Raw genomic sequence first — 19,650 nt, 5'->3', positions numbered from 1 at the left:
ATTTGCAATCTGAAAGCTTGCTTGGCTAAACAGGTTCTAATATTTTTGGGTATAAAAATGGCGAATTTCTGCCAGCAGGTTCTTAAACCACTAGATTCTTACTCACAGTTTTTTACTGTATTACAAGTGTTTTGACACTGAAGGAAGGCCAGACTGGTATTAAAAGGGTCCCTTTTCAAGTTTATGCAGATAAATGAAATTCAGCCATCTTCTTTCAGAAAACAGCCAAAGAAAGGTGTCTGAAAAACCTGATTAGCCAATAAAAAACAGTAAGTGGTGACAAATAGTCATGGTTAACCTGACTCGCACTTTGGTTATCCTAAAATGCGTTAATTCAGCAGCAGTTTGCTCTGGATAACAATAATTGTATTTAATTGTTATACCCTTCAATAACTCAGAGTTAACCACTGATGAACATTTGCTGTTATTTGCTGTTTATGATTCATTATTTGGGCTCTCCAGACACTTAGCAGAACTCAGGCAGCCCAAACTCTCGCATTTTGAGGAGCTGGTAGGTAGTCGGTGCTAGTAACACTAGCTACAGGTTGACCGTTGAGAACAATATCATAAGGCTTTGTGTGATATTTGATGCCTATTATTTTTTATTCTTGTAATTCACCTCAATGCAGGAAAAGGCACAAATCAAGCATTAATGAAAATACATAACCTTACCAAGTTTGAAAGTAATTTCATTAAATAGAATAGTCACTAAATTTCACATATTCAAACACTTACTATACTATAACAGACCCATGGCCAGTCCTGTGCATATACACATACAAGATTTAATTTAACTATATACACCTAACAAACTGTAATGTATCGCATGACGTCAAGTGACAGATGTATGTCAAGTTTGCTTATTATGGGTTAATTAAAGTTGAGTTGAGCACACGGCCGTCGTCCACGTTTTCTTTTGTCATCTCTGGACTCATCACCAATACCATTTGGATCAAAATAATGTCCTAATCGCTCTGTGTAGTGTTCCCATGTTTCAGTGTTCTCGTCAAATGCATCTACTCTACCAAACAGTCGCCATTTTTGCTCGTTGTCACCAAATGAAGTGTATTAAGGCCAGAAACGGGAGGAACACCACAACAAACAAAACGTGGATGACGGCCACATGCTCAACTCAATTTTAATTAACCCATAATATGCAAACTCAACATACATCCATCATGTGACGTCATGCAATACATTACACAAACTGGTCTTCAGCTTGGGTATGTTTAAAACATGAAATGGCAAAATGACAAAATATTATTACGGTTAGCCGAAATGGCCCTCTAGTTAGCCTAAAGTGCACTCAGGTAAGCCTGAATATCATTGATTTTCACAGTAGTTAGCTCTCAATAATTGTAAAGGTTAGGGTTAGGACACCTGTATCCCACAAATCCTGTCTGTATCCTTACAGACACCAGTATCTCACATTGACCTTTACGCATAGTACCATTTTGACATTTTGCCATTTTGTTTGTGTTTTCATTAGGACAATTTTGGCTAGATAAAGTCGGAAAAGTCTGGAAATGTAGTGAAAACAGTTCGTCTTGAGTTTAGCAAGTTAAAAATGCACTCTGTTTTCACCAGAAAAAATAAGCAATTATCTCGCCTATATGACTGGAAATTCACACCAAGTTATACTACCTCGCTAGATGGTATAACTTGTCCCAGTAAATGCTGCAGCCAATCACATTATGTGTAGTGACAGACGCCTGCCAAAGAATCTGGTAATAGTATTTACCAGACGCTTGTATCACGGTTCAGTTTGCGAAACAGAACTTTAAGCAGCAGACGAGTTCAACAGTCCTTCTCATTTATCTCAGTTTACCATCCTTAAGGTCCCATTATATTCTCCAGTTCCACGGCCAGGACCTTACCTATGAAACGGCGTCACCCGACGTGCAAAACAAGTTCCTGCATTACAACATTTCATCGCATCTTCCTCTTTTCTGGAGACATAAACCACGTCCTCTAGAAAAAAATGCCTTCTCGATCTCCTACGCATAAATATAGTTAGAATTAATACAAGAGAAGTCATTAAAGGCGTTTCCTCTTTCATACATTTTTGAAAGTTGCGCGCTTTTGTAATTTGAATCTTCTGAGTCAGCAGGTTAAATTCTGGGTTAAATTTCCAGTGAAAACAGATGTCACATTCAACTAGCAAATGTTGGTCTGTAAACAAACACCTAGAAAGAATGTTCAGCTAGTTTATCGGCCTAGTGAAAACACAACCTTTGTGTTTAAAACATGCCCCTTGGGTTGCTATACAACCAAGAAAGGGACACCCTTTTGCAGACTCCAATAGTTATCTCTGGAGACTAAACATTTTGAGGTTTTCAATTCAAAATTAAGTGAACCGCAGTGAACCATGAGAGACCATTTTTACTATAAACCTGAAACATATGAACATATCTTTTCCATATAATGCAAGCCATATTGTATCTTTTGTGGGAATCAGGAACTTAGACTATTACAGCCTTGTTTGCATGTTCAGATTGCTGTTCAAATTATCCAGTGAAGAATTTGTTCTCAACATTAAGGCACAGAAGTCAAAGCAATCTTGAACAACCAGCTCTTGTTGATGACAAATGCTCTGGAGTCCTCTTTATTTAGGTTTCTTGAACTTCCCTCCTGTAGTAGGCTTGGCTTTCTTGGATTTTGATCCTTTTGTATCCTCGCTCTAGAAAAAAGAAATCAGGCAAATTGCAATACAAGCTATTTCCCTGCACAGTGCTAAAAGAAAAATTAATTTCAGTCTACCCACTAATCTTGATTACATCAGTCAAACCTGGAACATTTCATTTCTACTCCTTACGCATTTAAGAAATAAAAAACATGAACTGTGTTTCTATCAAGTTTTATAGAAACACAAGTGGAAGTTTGGTAGAACGAGAAATGCTGTGGGAACACAAGCCAACAGGCAAATGTTTCCACAGCTTTTTTGAGTTCTCCCAAACTTCCATGAGTGTTTCTATTAAACAATTAGGTTATGAGCTAGAGATTTCTTGAGAGCAAATAATCTAATAGTGTTAGTGTAAATCTACTAGTCTTTCAAAACTTTATCTAAATCCTCTTCCCAGACACTTTGAAAACTCTAAGAAGCGGCCATCATTTTGTTAACAAGGGCACACTGCTATGCTACTCACTAACTATCACAGAATAAAAAGTGAGTAGTGTAGCCAATCAGAGAACGGCATTCATGATAGAACATTAGTAGATTTATACTAAAACTTGATAGAAACATGGAAAACATGTCTTCTATTTCTTTTAGTTAATTCCACGTCAAAAAATAAGAAACCAACTTGTTTAATCTGATCATCAAAATGTAAATTCTCTTTGCTCACACCATCATTGTCAACAGCTTGTGCTAGTTCTGTGTTCCCATCAAGTTATAAAAACATGATTTTAAACCAATCAGCACATGTAGTTTCTTTGGGATACGTTCCAAAAGAAAATAGAGAACTTTTGCAGAGTTTTTTAGCTTAACGTTTAACATGGCACATGGCATGAGCATTTGGAATTTTTTTGTCATTTTTTTCCCATGAAATTCCATGTTGCTTTCCAAAAATTTTTATCAAACCTTCTGGGCTTAGTCAACTCCCAGGGCCAACTTTTAATAAAGATGCCTGTTCACTGCTTTGCAACAAAAGGACAATACAACAAAAATGGTTATTCATGCTGATTTGCCATTTCTGCTGTAGTGGTGTTTCCTACTGAAATTGCTTAGCTTTATTCACCTTTCTTGTTGTTTGTTTTAAATTAAATTTCCTAAACTACACTGACAGTATTCAAACACACAATTAACTTATTTCACAGTATACTAGCAAGTAAGTATTCCACTATGCTACTTAGAACCTCCCAAAAATGTACCAGTTACATTTAAGCATTTACCTTTTACTATTTACATAATAATATTAACTGGGTCATGTGTACTAAAGGCATCTGTGGTCGAATGTCAATCAATACCCTCAATCGATACTCAATCAACACTCCATTGACACCTCAGTTGACACTCCACTAACATTTTGGTCGACAGTCGGTCAAGAGTGGACTAATTTTTGATCGATTCATATGAGTTAGTCCACACTCAGCTGACTATTGACCGACTGTTGATCAAGTATTGATAGACTGTTAACTGAGTATCCATCTGGATGTTGATTGAGGTTTTGATCGCGATGTCAATCGAGAGTATCGATCAGAGTATCGATCGACACTCGACTGGCCATGGATGCCTTTAGTACACATGATACAATCAACTTGCTCACCTTTCTTTTACTTGAAGGACTTGGAGAGGGAAGAACTTTGAAAAAGGAATCAAGCCTTCCTTGAGTGGACCCCTGGCGAGCTTTGCTGAGCTTTTTTATTCCTGAGCGTATCCTGTCTTCACTGAAGATAAAGATGCATTTAAATATTACTCTTGCAAAAAAACCTTTATAGATAGCTACATGTAAAATACTGTGCCTCTCAATAACACATGAGCTCAAAAGATGAAACCTAACAAACCAGTATATTTTTTACTGCTGTGAATCATTATTATGGCAACAAACCACAAGCCTTGAAAACAAGAAACAAGCAAAATGGCTAGAAATGTACCAACCACTACCTATATACAAGCATGACCTTTTGAATCTGCTGAAGCGAAATTCTGTTTCCTGGAGGGGATGGTTGACAGCAGCAAAAAATGTGGTCATTGATTGAGTAGCATTGTGTATTGTTGAAGGTGATCTAAATACCCTGATAAAACTTATCTCCCATGCACACCACAAGTCCTGAACTTCGACACTTGTGAAAATATTTGGAGGAAAATAAAAACTATCAACTTACACTGAAAGATATTAACCTCCTACTAACCAAGTGCAAGGGAAGTACTGTGGAATATTGGCCTTTGGTGGTTTTTGCCACTTCCTTAGGCCAATATTATCCAGTACAGCTTGAGCTAGCTAGGTTACTACGTAGTTTATTATATGGCACTTAGGAGTTGAATTTTTCTGGCTTTCAAAAGTAAAAAACACATTACTCATAACCGTTTCCATGGAAACAGTCCGTAAGGCAAAATCCCAACCAAGAAAGAACCAATCTTATCAGAATGCTTGGATTTGCTTCAAGACTATCTTGCCATATAATAAGTATGAATATTTTACCTTTGGATATTATCTGTTGTTTGAGAGTCAGTTTAACACTGCATTTCATGAAAGAGATCATGTCCTTAGGCAAATATCCATGGATATTTTCTTGCTAAAAGGATGTTGTTTGTGCAATGCTCAGACATTTTAACTCACCTGAATCCTTTTTCTTCAACTAGAAATTTAATAAGTTCCTCTTCACTTGGAGCCTCCCACTTGAGCTAAAATGAGGAAGAGTAAACAAAATGCAAGTTAGAGACTGCAAATGAAGCTACATTGTATGTTTATGTTACAATGTTCTTCTGCTTTAGAAGTACTAATAAAAACAAAAACAATATATTAAAAACATGTTAGCACTGATAACAAGAAATACATATTAAGGAGACTGGGTGATTCCAGAAAATAGCCATATCCAAGCACAGACAGTTTTCATATTTTAACCCCCCCCCCCCCACCCCGATGCCTTCGGAATTTCAATTGTAAACCCCTGTTGCCCTGGGAATTCCAAAAAGCTGTCTGAGGTATAGGTATGGAGATTTTCTGGAGTCACCCAATGAATAATACAGTTCCTTTGAAAATTCAACGACACAGTAGCTTGTTCATGTCAACATTAACACTGAAAAGTCTTTTGGTGCAATAAAACAACCAAAATTGTTTTCCTTTGTATACCATATTATGAAAAGAAATCTTAAGCAACCCACCTCCACATCTTCATCCTTTTTAACTTCTGGGTTTTTAAACAATTCTCTGGCTTCCTGTATAGATGAGAAGTAGCCAATTTACACCATAAATTGATTGCTTTACAAGATCTTATTTCCATTGACAAAACACTGTACACTTGATGGTCAAGTTTATCAAGATCACTACATTGACAAAACCTGTAGCAGCTCAACAATAAAATTTCCTCTGGATGTTTCCTTGAGTTTGCCCTTAAAAACAAAGTTACTAGTAACACCAAAACAATTACCTGATATGGCCATTCTTCAGGCAGAATATATTTCTGAAAAACATAATTTAGCAATTACTTATATGCATCTGACAGAACACATTTCTGAAACTTGCTGCATAGCAAGTATCCCATACAAACCAGTTTCCAATTTTAGCTGCATGAAAGCTGAGACAAGCAAGAGAACGCTCTGACTTGTCTTAATTTTTGTGTAGCACAGAATGCAGGGATGCTTGCCATGGAGGCTACTCTGAAGCTTTTACGTCTCTTTTCACTGAAAATATTTTTTCCTTTCACATTGTTCCAAGAATAAAAAGCCCTAGAAAAAGGAGGTCACTCGAAAAAACATATCTTTTTTGTCAAGACTAATAAAATCTTGCACTAAGTATAGCCACTCACCAAAGTTTCAACCTCTAAAGTCCAGGTTTTCCTCATGAAATTCGTCTCCAAAGGAGCCCAAAATTTGACATCATTGCAGCCATTTTGAACAGTGCTCAGCAGCCAGGCCGCATTTTCATGACGTCATTCGGTCCAAGGGATTTTGTCCAGAGTTTCTGACAAGCTCTTCAACTACCACTCTAGGATATGCTACTCTTGAGCAGTATTATTTTGAGCCAAATGTGCTCCAAACCGCAAAAATGATAGCAGTGAAGATAGCCAGTGGATAATAGGCTCAAAAAATACATTTTGCTGACCTTGTGAAGGATACCAAGTCAGTTGCAGGTTTTTTGGTATCCTGCCGATTTCAAGTTGGATGGAATGAGGTCACATAAACATGGCCTGGTTGCATAGAACAGTTTCAAAATGGCAGCCTCCAAAGTCAAATTTTGGGCTTCTTTCGAAAAAAATTTCTTCAAGATAGCACTTAAGAGACTGAAACTTCGGTGAGTGGAAAAACCCAATGTTTACTTGCGATAGGTGGAGACAAAAAAGTAAGCTTTTTGGAGTGACATTCTCCTTTAAATCACAACCACTCATTTAGAGGGAGGTTGAAAGAGCCTACATGTATTATGTACATATATTTTTATGTTTTGGAGAAAACCTAGCCAGTGCATTCCTTCAGATAGCTAGCAAAATATGCAAAAAGACTAGCTTTCATGAGCAATGCATCTACCCTGTAGAGACCGGTGTAATGAATTACCTTTGTATCAATATGTTTGACAATTTCTTCAATGGTCTTGTACTCTTTGATAAGATCTATTGCTCTTTTTGGTCCAATACCTGTAGAAAGAACAATATGCTCATTAAACACCTGGCAGATTAAGTCAAAGATTCTTCTTATGGAGTATTTTTAAGTTTTATCAATACCCACAAATGAATCTCTGAGACCTAACATATTTCAACATGGCACAGTTATGTACACAACTTACAATGCAACTAATCTGACCAAGACCACTTAAGCAAATTCTTTGCAATTGACCAGTGGCATTTCAAAAAATAGTTTCTAATCAAAATGACCACAGATCGGTTGTTTTTGTAATGTACACCTTGATTACATCAATAATTTGTTGGAAAACTATTGTTAACCTCCACAATTTTATTCTTTAAATTTGTAGAAAATTTTATCAGGCAGCCTTGGTTACAGTAGTCGCACTGTAAGCAGTTGTGAAAATATACCCTGAAAAAACATCAAGCTTGAACCGGATTAAAACCTATGACCTCTGCAATACTGGCACAGTGCTATGACAAGCAAGTTCTCAAGTAAACTGGGAGTCAATCATGTTGTAAGTTTGTAAGATACCTGCAGACAGTAAAGATGTGCAGGTCAATATATTTACCATCTATTGGTATATTACCAACTCACAAATGATCAGCTCCCAGTTGGCTTGACAACTCAGTTGGTCGAACTCTGCACTAGTATCCCAAAGGTCAAGGGTTCAAATTCTGTTCAAGTCTGAAAAGTCAGACTGAAAAAAAATTAATTAATTTTTTTTTCCAATTATTGTGAAGATATTTCACATCTGGCACCCTCAGATCATAAGGAATTGAGACACACAAGTTACAACAGCCTTAGAACCTATAAGAAATGGCTTTTAAGGCTTTTAAGTATAACTTGTAAACAATGGTTTCATGTAGAGTGAGCTGTGTCAGACTGAATACTTTCTTTTCTTGTGACCTGAGCTACAAATGAAATACCCTCCTTAACACCCTCCTTCCAAAAAGACCCCTCTCTCTAATTAGCCCTCCCCACCAGGAGCCATTTTTTTTAATTAGCACCCCTATTCCAATGAGCACCCCTAATATGACAGTTCGAGACATTCAATTTCACAACAACCAATACATTGGCACAGAATAAGCCGATGAGAGGAATGAATGAAAGTCTGTTTTCTCAGTTGAATTTAACATTGAATAAATATTTATGTTTTACTCCTTGATATTCATCTCTGAAAATTACATTAAACCATTAAGAGTCCCTGTCCATAAAAATGGAAAATAACTCGGCAAGGGTCGAAAATTCGATTTCGCTCATATTTTCATGGTAGATAGGTTAGGGCATGACAAAAACTACTGGATAGTTTTTTTGGCAAAATATCCTTTTACTCCAAAGAAATATGCAAATTACCAAATGCCGTTAAAATCGTCATTTGACGCACCATTTTATTAAGCAAGTTTGAGAGCCTCGCATGCAAAACCACATTATTCTTCCGTCTTTAAAACACTCAAACATTTTCGTGCAATGTTTAAATGTGTACTGGGTTGGTTTTAGGGAATGTTGCGTTGTCTTTTTGGGTGCAAAATAATTAAATTTCGAAGACATGTATTTCATTCACTTAAAAGTACTTCCTGAATATAATTGATTTTCACCATGTGCGAAACCTTCAAATGGATTAAGCTTCTGGTGGTTCAATCGCAGAAGGATGGTCTACAGATTCCTGTAAAAATTTCTTTGGGCAAATGATTGTGAGCGACGCGAGAGCTTTTCAAAGTACGTTAAAAGTGCAAATATTTGACCACCCTCGTCAAATTTCAATTTACGGGTTAGATGTATATTTTAGCATGCGCCACATGACTTGACCTATGTTGAGTTGAAATAGACACAGAGCTGATAATTTCGAATTGTTCTAACCTCATTTGCTATAAAAGGCAGGTCCAAAGCCGATTTGAAGTGTTTCTCTCGCCATTCGTCGCACATAAAGCAGAAATTTGCTTTTGTTTACATAACGTCCGATGTACATCGCCAACTGTCAACTTATTTAATGGTCGAATACCATGAATCTGTGACCCTCTTTCGACACACACGATCACCACTGCATCTAAGTCAAAAACGGCTAAGTCATTTGTAGATAGTTGCTTGCTTTGCACTACACCAAAAGATTACGTTTGATCATCATGGTTTGATGGCTTGAATCCTTGCGGTTCCTTGTTCGTCACGCAATGCTGTCATTCCATTTTAGGGGGTAGCGGTAGGACAATTTCTAGCCTAATACGTAAGGTTCCGTAAGGCTTGGAACCACTGGGAGCACACAATCGTGTTGAATAGGAAGAGATTAAATTAAGAAATGAAAAAATGAATAGTTTACCACTGCCCCTGTTGTTATCTTTTACTCGACCACCGCTACCTACATGCCCTGCGTAATACTGTAACGCTAAACTCATACCTACTAGGTCTTTTCGCGCTGTGCAATTATTTTTGGTTTACATGTAATACAGTGGGCTACCCCCGGGGAAATGGGTGGTGACCGCTTAATGGGGCTAACCGCTTAAATAGAGGTTGTTGACCCTTGAATATTTAATTTTTCACTATCGGGTTATAAATTTCTTGGTGAACATGGAGTCAATTCAAGACAATCATGATAGACGTGTGTTTGAATTATCACTCGTCATGCACCTTCAATTTCACTCTTATCTGCCATCACCCTTTCCAAAACAAAGTTTTTAAATTTTGGGCGGCCGCTTAATAGGGGTAAAGACAATAATGAAACCCTTATCGGAACGACCAAATGGTGGCCGCGGAGGTAACCGGTCAATAAGTGTTTTATTTACAATATTTTACTGACAATAATTTTGGACTGTATTCACAACAGTCCTCTATTTTCTGTTACAAACATACCAATGCCTCACCACTAGGCAAACAAAATACGCCAAATAAAATGGCATGGCCAGGGCTATTTACTCACGTAATTACTAATTAAATTTAGTCTGTTTTTCTCACGAATTAGACACGTTGTGATTTCCTATTCTTATTTCAGCTAGTTCTTGCTTCATTGATCTATAATTTGTTTCATGGCGATTTTTTTTTTAAATTCTAGTGAGTGCAGGCACTAGCTTTATCAGCTGTTGTCTGAAACATCAAAATGTACAACAAACGTGATTTGGACCGAGGACAAATACACTATAGAAAACGGTTATATAAATATACACATATTATTATATATAGGAACAAACAGACGAACAATGATCAAATTGTTTCATTTATCCTGAGAGTGCTCTATACAAAATAGATCAAAATGTGCAGCACATGCCGTGACAGCATTGCGTGACAAACAAATAACGGCTGTAAGATTGTGCTGCGCCGACACGCTTATCAGCAATGGTCAGCAATCGATCAAACGTATCATTTTGGCGCAGTGCAAAGCAAGCAACTATGTACAAATGACTCAGCCGTTTTCGACTTAGATGCAGTGATGTTCATATACGCAGAAAGATGGTCACAGATTCCTGGTATTTGACCAATAATAGGTTGACAGTTGGGGATGTACATCGGACGTTAACCTTGTGTAAACAAAAGCAAACTTCTGCTTTATGTGCGACGAATAGTGAGAGATCGACTAGAAACACGTCAAATCGGCTTTGGACCTGCTTTTTGCAACAAATGAGGTAAGAACATTTCGAAATTATCAGCCCTGTGTCTATTTCAACTTATTATAGGTCAAGTCATGTGGCGCATGCTAAAATATACGTCTAAGCCGTAAATTGAAATTTGACGACGGATGGTCAAATATTTGCATTTTTGACGTACTTTGAAAAGCTCTCGCGTCGCTCACAATCATTTGCCCAAAGAAATTTTTACAGGAATCTGTAGACCATCCTTCTGCGATTGAACCACCAGAAGCTTAATCCATTTGAAGGTTTCGCACATGGTGAAAATCAATTATATTCAGGAAGTACTTTTAAGTGAATGAAATACATGTCTTCGAAATTTAATTATTTTGCACCCAAAAAGACAACGCAACATTCCCTAAAACCAACCCAGTACACATTTACACATTGCACAAAAATATTTGAGTGTTTTAAAGACGGGAGAATGATGTGGTTTTGCATGCGAGGCTCTCAAACTTGCTTAATAAAATGGTGCGTCAAATGACGATTTTAACGGCATTTGGTAATTTGCATATTTCTTTGAAATAAAAGGATATTTTGCCAAAAAAACTATTCCGTGGTTTTTGTCATGCCCTAGCCTATCTACCATAAGAATATGAGCGAAATCGAATTTTCGACCCTTGCCACAAAATTAAGAATTTGTCTGATTTTTACAGGCAGGCACTCTTAATTGCCTCAAGCTCAGTGAGTCTTGTAGAATATTCCACCCAACTTCGGGCAACTTATTCTCAGGGAGCAGTAGCCAAGATTCACTTTGCCCACAGTGAATAGTTGTCATAAACAAGTGATCTTTGAACTTTTTTACCATGTCCTTGATGTAGAAAAGAACTGTACCTTTGATAGAGTCACAATAGTCGCAGCCTAACAGAATACAGAGATCAATAAACTGAAAAGGAAAAAAGAAATGGAATGACATAATATTGACATCCACATGTACATCCATCCAAGTGGGAGCAGCCTTCAAAATAATTAAATTTAAAATAACTTTCCGTACTCAGAGTGCAATAAAAATTATTAAAAGTGGAATATTTCGTTCACCTTAACTGAACTTCATCTGCTACAATATTTACTGGCTGATGAAGTTTGGTTAAGCCAAACAAAATATTCTGACTGTTCTCCATAAATTTTAGATGTGGTGTCCAATTGGATCGTAAGGTATCAGGATCATGTGTGTTATTGATAGGTACCAATGACTAAATGGCAACAAACTAGTAACCAAGTCAGCTGATGCTCATCTTGGTCAATGGACAACTGACAAGTTGACTGATTACTATCTAAGTATAGATGTGTTAAGCCAGTATAGATGTGTATAGAGAGGGTAAGTTTCTAAAGAAACTGTGGTGCTGCGTCGGTGGGGAGTATAACAAGATAATTTGGTTTTATCAACTGGGTTGATAATGTGAATTGGCCACCATATAAAGATTCAAAAGCTGACGTTTCGAGTGTTAGTCTTTCGTTGGAGCGGATTCACTCCGATGAAGGGCTAACTCTCAAAACATCAGCTTTCGAATCTCTTTATGGTGGCCAATTCACATAATCAACCCAGTTGATAACAGCAAATTATAGACATGTATAGATGTGTTAGCCAGTGGAATAATCTGCCCATAGTTCACGTGAGCTAATTATCGAATGGTAAAAGTCAGTCCATGCATGTATCCTTGTTACATAAGTGAAAAAATAATAATGATCGTGTTCCATGACAACTGTAGGAGAGTTAATTACAATATCAATCTTCATCTCTGACTTGGTTACTGCAGACAATGTTAATGGTGTGAGATGCATGTTGAACTAACATAAGGTCTGTTTTGGGGAAATATTAGTTGAGTTGTTTTGCTTTGCAAGTTTATGGACAGAACCTGCTGAGAACAGACGTTTGAAAGAGGAAAAAGACCAATATCCCCCAATGCTGACCAGGCAAGTTAGTTCAGTGATGTTCTTTTTTACAATGGCTGTACTTAAGACTCCACTGATAAATTGATACATCCCTGCAATCAATCCACAGTAAACACGCACACTAAAGGTAACAATTTATTTTCGTTTTTTAGGGCGCTTTTATGAACGTTTAACCAAAATTGTTGGCCAAATGTGAAGGAAAGAAAATTTCTACTTAACACACTGTTTTCTTTTGTGAAAAGTACAGTTCTGCAGCCTACTGGAACTAATTAATGAGTGGTTCATCTTAACTGGCTGTTTTGCAAAATTTGAACCACTGAGATCCCAACAAAATTTACCTTTTTCTTGTGGACTAGTTTGCCATATAAAGTTTTTTTATGTACACTAAAAAGAGAATGGTGAGCTCTACATGCTCCCAGCACATCATATATGATTTTACAACAGACGACGCGGCACTTACCTCATCATGTGAAAGCTCTAGTTCAGCAAGAATCCTGTCCAAATAAAATTCCCTTATTGGCATTTTCCTGTTAAGTAAAAATAAATATGTTAGTTCTGAGTAAGAGGTGATTTATCCAGACAATATCGCTTTTTTGATGATTTACTTTATTCTCAATACCTACCTGCTCATAAATGTATTGGTATTGTAATGAGAACTTAGATTACGATCACTCCTGGTAGTTAAAGAGTTAAATGTGATGTATGCAGCAACTACATTTTCATGGAAATAGCATTGGACTGTGTTAAGATCAACATAAGCCTGTAAAACCTTTCAGCAGTAAAACCAACATAGCAGAAACAACAGAGGAAACCTTTGTGTGATACAAACCTGGCTTCACTAAAGGTGAGATGTCTCAGAAGAACACTTGAGCCAAATGTCAGGGCATCCATGTCTTCTGTCCCTGTTGCATAAACCTGCAATTATGAAAATTTATGATGGAACAGTCATGTACTTTGTCAACTGAACTGGTAGACGAGGTCTATTATTTAACATTCATAACATTTTGAACCTGCATTTTTCAAGGACTGATTTTAAAATCAAGAAACAATTCTGCCTGTTGTGACTGATGCAGCAGGACAATACATTACACATTTATACATTTGTATTCCCTATTAAAGGGGAAAGGCATGAAGATGAAACTAAATACAAAAGATTAAGTTGACATACTTTTCCTGCTTTAACCAAGGCTGCACACTGTGCTTCTGCTTCACAGGGAGCCTAATAACAAGATAAAAAAGCTAATATCGGTATACCATAAAATCTGATAAAAGCCCTGGGGCCCATTTCTCAAAGGTCCCGAAAAGTTTTTGCACCCAAAAAGCTGTAGCAAAATCTCAAACCTTATCACTTCAAAGCTGTTTTATGCACACATTCTTAATATAAACAGAGCTTCTCTTCATACAAGAAGTTTCAGGCATATACACCTCTCTGTCTTTAAATACAGATTAACTAAAAATGGCTTTGCAGGCCTGAAAAGTTTCCAGGGTTTTCGAGAAACGGGCCCCTAGACTACAGAGATAATTCGGGGTTGTGGCTTATTATTATTCCAAAACATGGGGTTGACATTGAGAATGGATGGCGCAACTGCAAATGAACACCCTTTCCATTGATACCATAGTAATCGTATCAAACAAGTGCCTGATCATTGGGGAACAAAATATGATTATTACCATGGTAACTTCCAATGTCAAGAAAATGATCATAAATTGTTCTCCAGTGTTTTGGCCGACTGACTGACCAACCAAGCGACCGTCTGAGGTAAGGGACTTAAGAAAATGTGACCCAGATCACGATTACCCTGTAGAAACCATCGGGATTATAGGACCAAGGGAAAATTCTGGTTGGGATGGTAGGATTGAAGAACCCTGTTGGGGATGTTCCTCAGAGGGTTATAATCGAAGACATTTTATTCAAAGGAGTTTTGGGTCTGATATTTATGGTGCTTCTGTTCGTGATAGCTTTATTTTTAAGGCAGCGGGCCGGATTATAGAAGTTTTACTTGAAAATTTGATAGCGCCACTACATTATTTACATTGTACCCAGCGGTTGTTAGCGCTGCACACGCACATCTGGACTAGGTCTGTTCCATGTGCTCGCCATTGATTCAAGTTGTCGTATATTAAACCTTCGAGTCAACACAGTGTTCTCTCCTTATTGGCGTGGTGGCAACTGTCATATCTCTACATACTGATACATTCACTCACCTCAATGTATGGAATTCCCATGAGCTTAAGTAATTTTTTGCAGTCAGCATTATGCTCTGGAGTAACTTTGACCTATAACAAGATGGTTTAAACAACTGAGATTTCATTTCCAATTCATTTTAATTGATGAAGTTTTCACTATAGTGCATCGAGAATGTTGTGTACATCAAACTCAGACTAGATATGTGCCTAACCATAATGATTTTACTTCACAAGAAGGTAGGAAAGGTATCCAAGATCCCATTTCATGCCTGCTTTTTAACAAAATTCATGTCTCATGATAACTTTTAATAGTCTAGGATTTATTCACAATGTACGAAATGGTCGAATCAGTTTCATTAGTAGCTACTTTCCATGTGTCACACAATGTTTGCCCTCATTGTGCATCTGCGTGAAGAGGGAAAAATAACTTGCCCTTAAAAATTTAATGCTAAGAGAAGCAAAAATGTAATGCTATGAGGAACTAAATTCTACACTATTTGTCAAAAACAATTCAGGACATATACACGTATATCCAAGGTTAATGCATACCAATCTGCGAGAAAATTTCTCCATGCTTTCTGCATCACCTGTCAGCAACAGAATAACAAGGCCTTGCGGTCAATGACATTGTAATAATCAACATGAACAAGGATCTTACTCTTAAGTGTGGTAAAGTGTGTTAAATAAATAATGAATGTCAGTATTTCTGCTAAACTGTACATTCACAGCAATCCAGTAAAAAAACTGTGTGAGCAGTAAGAGTTTATCTATTTTTTTTTCCTTTTTCAGCATCATGAACGAAAAAAATTTTCACTGCTTAAATTCTTACAAGTAGACCACCATTGCTGTGATTTGCTGTCCACATTCAAAGACAAATTGTTACAAGTGCACTAAAATTTTTTAAAATAGCGACAAACAAGGAAGAGGGTTGTAAAATTCCCTGTCATAAAAGAGAGAAACCATACCCTGCTACCACAGTTGCTTCAATCTTTTCTAGATAAGTCAGGAAAGAGGAAGGAGACTGTGCTAGCATGGTAGAGAAACAAAAACACCACTAATTATAATCATCAAGAAATCTGGTTTTATGTCATAAATTAATTTCTCCACTCACTCACCAGTTTCCTCAGCTTGAGCCAGTCCTTTCTGTGCCTCTTCACGTCTCTCTCTTCTCTTTGCCAGCTGAACACAAAGGAAAACAGAACAAAAGAACAGTTTAATGTTGTGAGATACTCTGGGTTGCTGGGAGGTATTCTTGTATTTACATCCTAAGGCTGTAAAATAGCTCTGCAGTAAAATTTATTTTAGGACTTGTTCCATTGCAAGTGGTGTAATTTATAATATTGTGTAACAAGTATTGTAAGTAATGTAAGGACCCGAATTGTTAGTAGCGTATATAGCTATTAGTATTGTAAATAGTGTGAACGACAGCTAAAATGTTTAAAAAAGGACTTTTTCCATCTGCAGTTCTTATCACTCCACTCACAGAGGAACAGAATCTCCATCCAGAGTTCAAGGATGTTGTTCACTGTCTGGTGTGATCTTGTTTCGTTAGCAAGGTTAATACCAAAGCTTGAATTTATAAATTTTATTCTCAAATTCAATGATAAATCTTCATCAAGTTTAAACACAGGAAATAATATCCATCATCATAAATAGTTGTCTGGCCTTAATTACATGGCATATATCTTAAGTCTACAATTTGATAATATATGAAACATTCAAAACAGTTTTTCATCCCATTTCTAAACACTTTGATTTTGAATCTTGTCACAAAATGTGTGCTGTATGGCTTGTTTTCAACTGTCTTCTTAGCATTTGGAACTACAATGAAATACAGTCTTCCATGCTCTCATGTCTGATTTATTTTGTATAAGCCACTGCTTACCTCTCCAGATTTCATGTGAGGTGGTTTGCCATCGAAAACATACCTGTAGAGTTGGATAGTAATATCCAGAACATCAAATTATGTGTAAGTTTAGATACAGCAAAGTGTCAGCAAGGTATCAGAGCGGTGTTGGGGAAGTATTGAACTAAAATCTATACATACATACATCTCAACCAAGATATTACCTGGCTATTGACCAATTGTCAACTGACTATCAACTGAGTGTCAATTGATTATTAATTGACCGAGTGCTGATTGACTATCAACCAACTGTAAACTGACTCTTGACCGATGATATATCAACGGACATATTGGTTGAGAGAACCTACAGTAAACATGATCGTTTAAGTCTGCATCAGGTTAAAGTGTCTGATACAGTTACGGCTTATCCTGGTTTCTGTAGCATCCAGAGACTTGGAGCATTTTGACCTCTCCCTGGCTAGGATCCTGATTCATTTCTGGATTATCCCCAACAATTCACTTATACCCATTCAAATACCTGGGTGGAGGAAAGCCCAAGATTGCAATGTAGTGATGAACCTGGGAGACACAACAGAGTCTGTTAAGTCTCTGTCTTCCCTCATGTGTACTTACACTGGTTTGATTCCATTTTCTACCATCCTGATAGTTCGATAAAACATACCCATCAAATGACTGAAAAAACAATTAAACAAGACATCAATCAATTGATAACTCTTAGTTAATAATGATAATTTACTTTGAAAGGACTGTCAAATGTTGATTGATACAGTCAATAGAAGTGATTTTGTATTTTACTAAATGTGAATTAAAGGCAGAGGGTCTCAAAATATCAAAACTTCTAAGGAGACTAAACTGAAATTTTCAGAGTGATTAACACCCAACTCAAAAAAAAGGCCCAAATAGGGAGAGTTTACTGACATCTTTTGGAGCAAAATGTGACATACATTTAAATTTTCACATAGTTTTGAAACCTTATTAAAAGTTTGAGCGCTTTTGAAGAATTTTCACGTAATTCAAGTACTTTTCAAAACAACTATCAAAATTTTAAGGGTTTTCTTATATGGTATGTATTATGTTTGACTTTGATCACAAAATCCCTTTTCACAAATGACCCCTCCATTATTCCCCCAGCCCTTCCAAACATGATCCCCTCCCCCCAAAAAAAACTCCCTAGGTTAAACAGAAAGGCAAGGCTTACATTTGGAGGTTTATACCAACTGAACCAACCACACATTAACATGTATGTACTTGTATGTGACCTAGTGATCTAGTGGATCTAGTGGTGTGTTTACCTCGTGATTTCTCCAGCTTCATTGGTCAGTTGACTACCATCAGACCTTACTGCTATCAGAAACTGATAAATGCTCATTGAAGCATCAATTGCAATTTTCCTTCCTGAAACAGAATTAGACGTCTGATATAATACAGAGTTATTCTAAAAGAGCACAAGACTGAGGGTAAGAAAGAGTATCTTTAGGAGCTATATGAGTGGCCTATTCCCTTCATGAGACGTGCCTGCAGGGAATCATGGTAGTTGTATTCATCATCTTGGACTGGATATTTGTGTTGATGAATAAAACTACCATGATTCCCTGCAGGCACAACTCATAGAGGGAATAGACCATTGATAAATTATTTTTTTGATATGAAGTATTAATCTTTTACCATCTCCAAGGGATATAACTCATGGTAGGACACATATGTAGTTTGCTTTTATTTACTGCCATTTGCTTGCGGATAGCATTTATATACTGTGTTTACTCGTGGTTGGCATTTATTTACTGCTGTTTGCTTGTGGTTAGCATTTAAGGGGTGAAGGGGAAGGCGACTGACATGAATTATATGCCATCTCCACTCTCAGGATTTGATTTAGAGGCCCTTTGAGTCTGGGCCTGAAGGTAGGGATCTTTGACTTTGCAAGGAGGCCTGAGACCTTGTGACATATCATCATGGCAGCCATCTTAGAAAAAAAAATTGTTGTGGCTACTTAAGGATAAGCACTTGCTTTCAACAGATAAAAGTACCAATTGCCACTGCTTACATTCAACAGAAATTGATGGAACACCTCTCTAATTTTACCCATTTAAGTCAAGGATAAGCAGAAATTTTGCTGAAAACTCAAATGACCCCCAAAAATGCCCAGGGGTCCCCACCCTCAGGTTTAACATTGATTTTTGAATGTAAAGATTTAACTGCAGCTTTGTTTAAATCACTGATGATTAATCCGAATACAACGTGTTAGTAACCTTTCATTTTCTGAAAAACGTCATCTGGTTTTCTCCCCTGCTCCGACTCACTACACTAAGAGAGAAAGGGCCGATAGTCCGGGCGCGGGGGGGGGGGGGGGGGGGGTAGGGTGGCGGAGAAGGTAAAAGTAGAATCCTCGGTATAATTCTTTCCTCGTATGACAACCACATCACTTCAATACGTTCACTAAAAATCTCTTGGGCGTTCTAGATCGATGAGAATTAAGCTTAAGTTTAAATCATTTTAAAACTTAACAACTCGTCCCGTTCAAGTTGACAGATGAAATCTGCTCGTTTCAACTTCAAGTCTCTTTGCTACAAATGGCCATCAATCAAACTCTCACTTACCAAAATAGTTCTTAATCTCGTTCTCCTTCGATCCTGAAGGTGCATGATCGCCGATCACTTTGGAAAGACCGTGAATTCCCATTCTGTTGACTCTGTTCCGCTGTCGAACGCTCACACTCAAGGAAACCAAACTTCGTACAAAGCGCGCGAAAATCATCTCCTCAAAAGAGACTGGGAATGATAATAGTCCGCGGGTTTTTGATCAGCGGTTCAACATTT

The 19,650-nt window shown here is 37.2% G+C and overlaps 1 protein-coding gene across 2 annotated transcripts; it reads right to left on the bottom strand.

Annotated features, from left to right (window-relative positions):
* Positions 1-573: 573 nt before the first annotated feature.
* LOC110059809 (flap endonuclease 1-like) lies at positions 574-19,608 on the bottom strand. 2 transcript variants are annotated; one of them, XM_020766533.2, is made up of 17 exons: positions 19,432-19,608; positions 18,130-18,232; positions 17,450-17,509; positions 16,856-16,898; positions 16,086-16,149; positions 15,520-15,557; positions 14,989-15,060; positions 13,952-14,002; positions 13,613-13,698; positions 13,244-13,310; positions 11,725-11,776; positions 7,211-7,290; positions 6,091-6,123; positions 5,825-5,878; positions 5,280-5,344; positions 4,266-4,386; positions 574-2,680 (listed from the first exon to the last, which is right to left on the bottom strand). In XM_020766533.2, exons 1-17 carry the CDS (start codon positions 19,586-19,588, stop codon positions 2,606-2,608), a joined length of 1,221 nt encoding a protein of 406 aa, XP_020622192.1. In that variant the 5' UTR covers positions 19,589-19,608; the 3' UTR covers positions 574-2,605. The 2 variants fall into 2 exon arrangements, with proteins under 2 accessions (XP_020622192.1, XP_089133547.1); XM_089277421.1 differs by lacking the exon at positions 574-2,680 and having other exon boundaries at positions 3,739-4,386.
* Between the last annotated feature and the right edge of the window lie 42 nt (positions 19,609-19,650).

Source organism: Orbicella faveolata, unplaced genomic scaffold (genome assembly GCF_042242905.1).
Source record: "Orbicella faveolata isolate gen_17 unplaced genomic scaffold, um_ofav_v1 contig_46, whole genome shotgun sequence".
Lineage (NCBI taxonomy): Eukaryota > Metazoa > Cnidaria > Anthozoa > Scleractinia > Merulinidae > Orbicella > Orbicella faveolata.
This window is presented reverse-complemented; position numbering and strand designations above follow the sequence as displayed.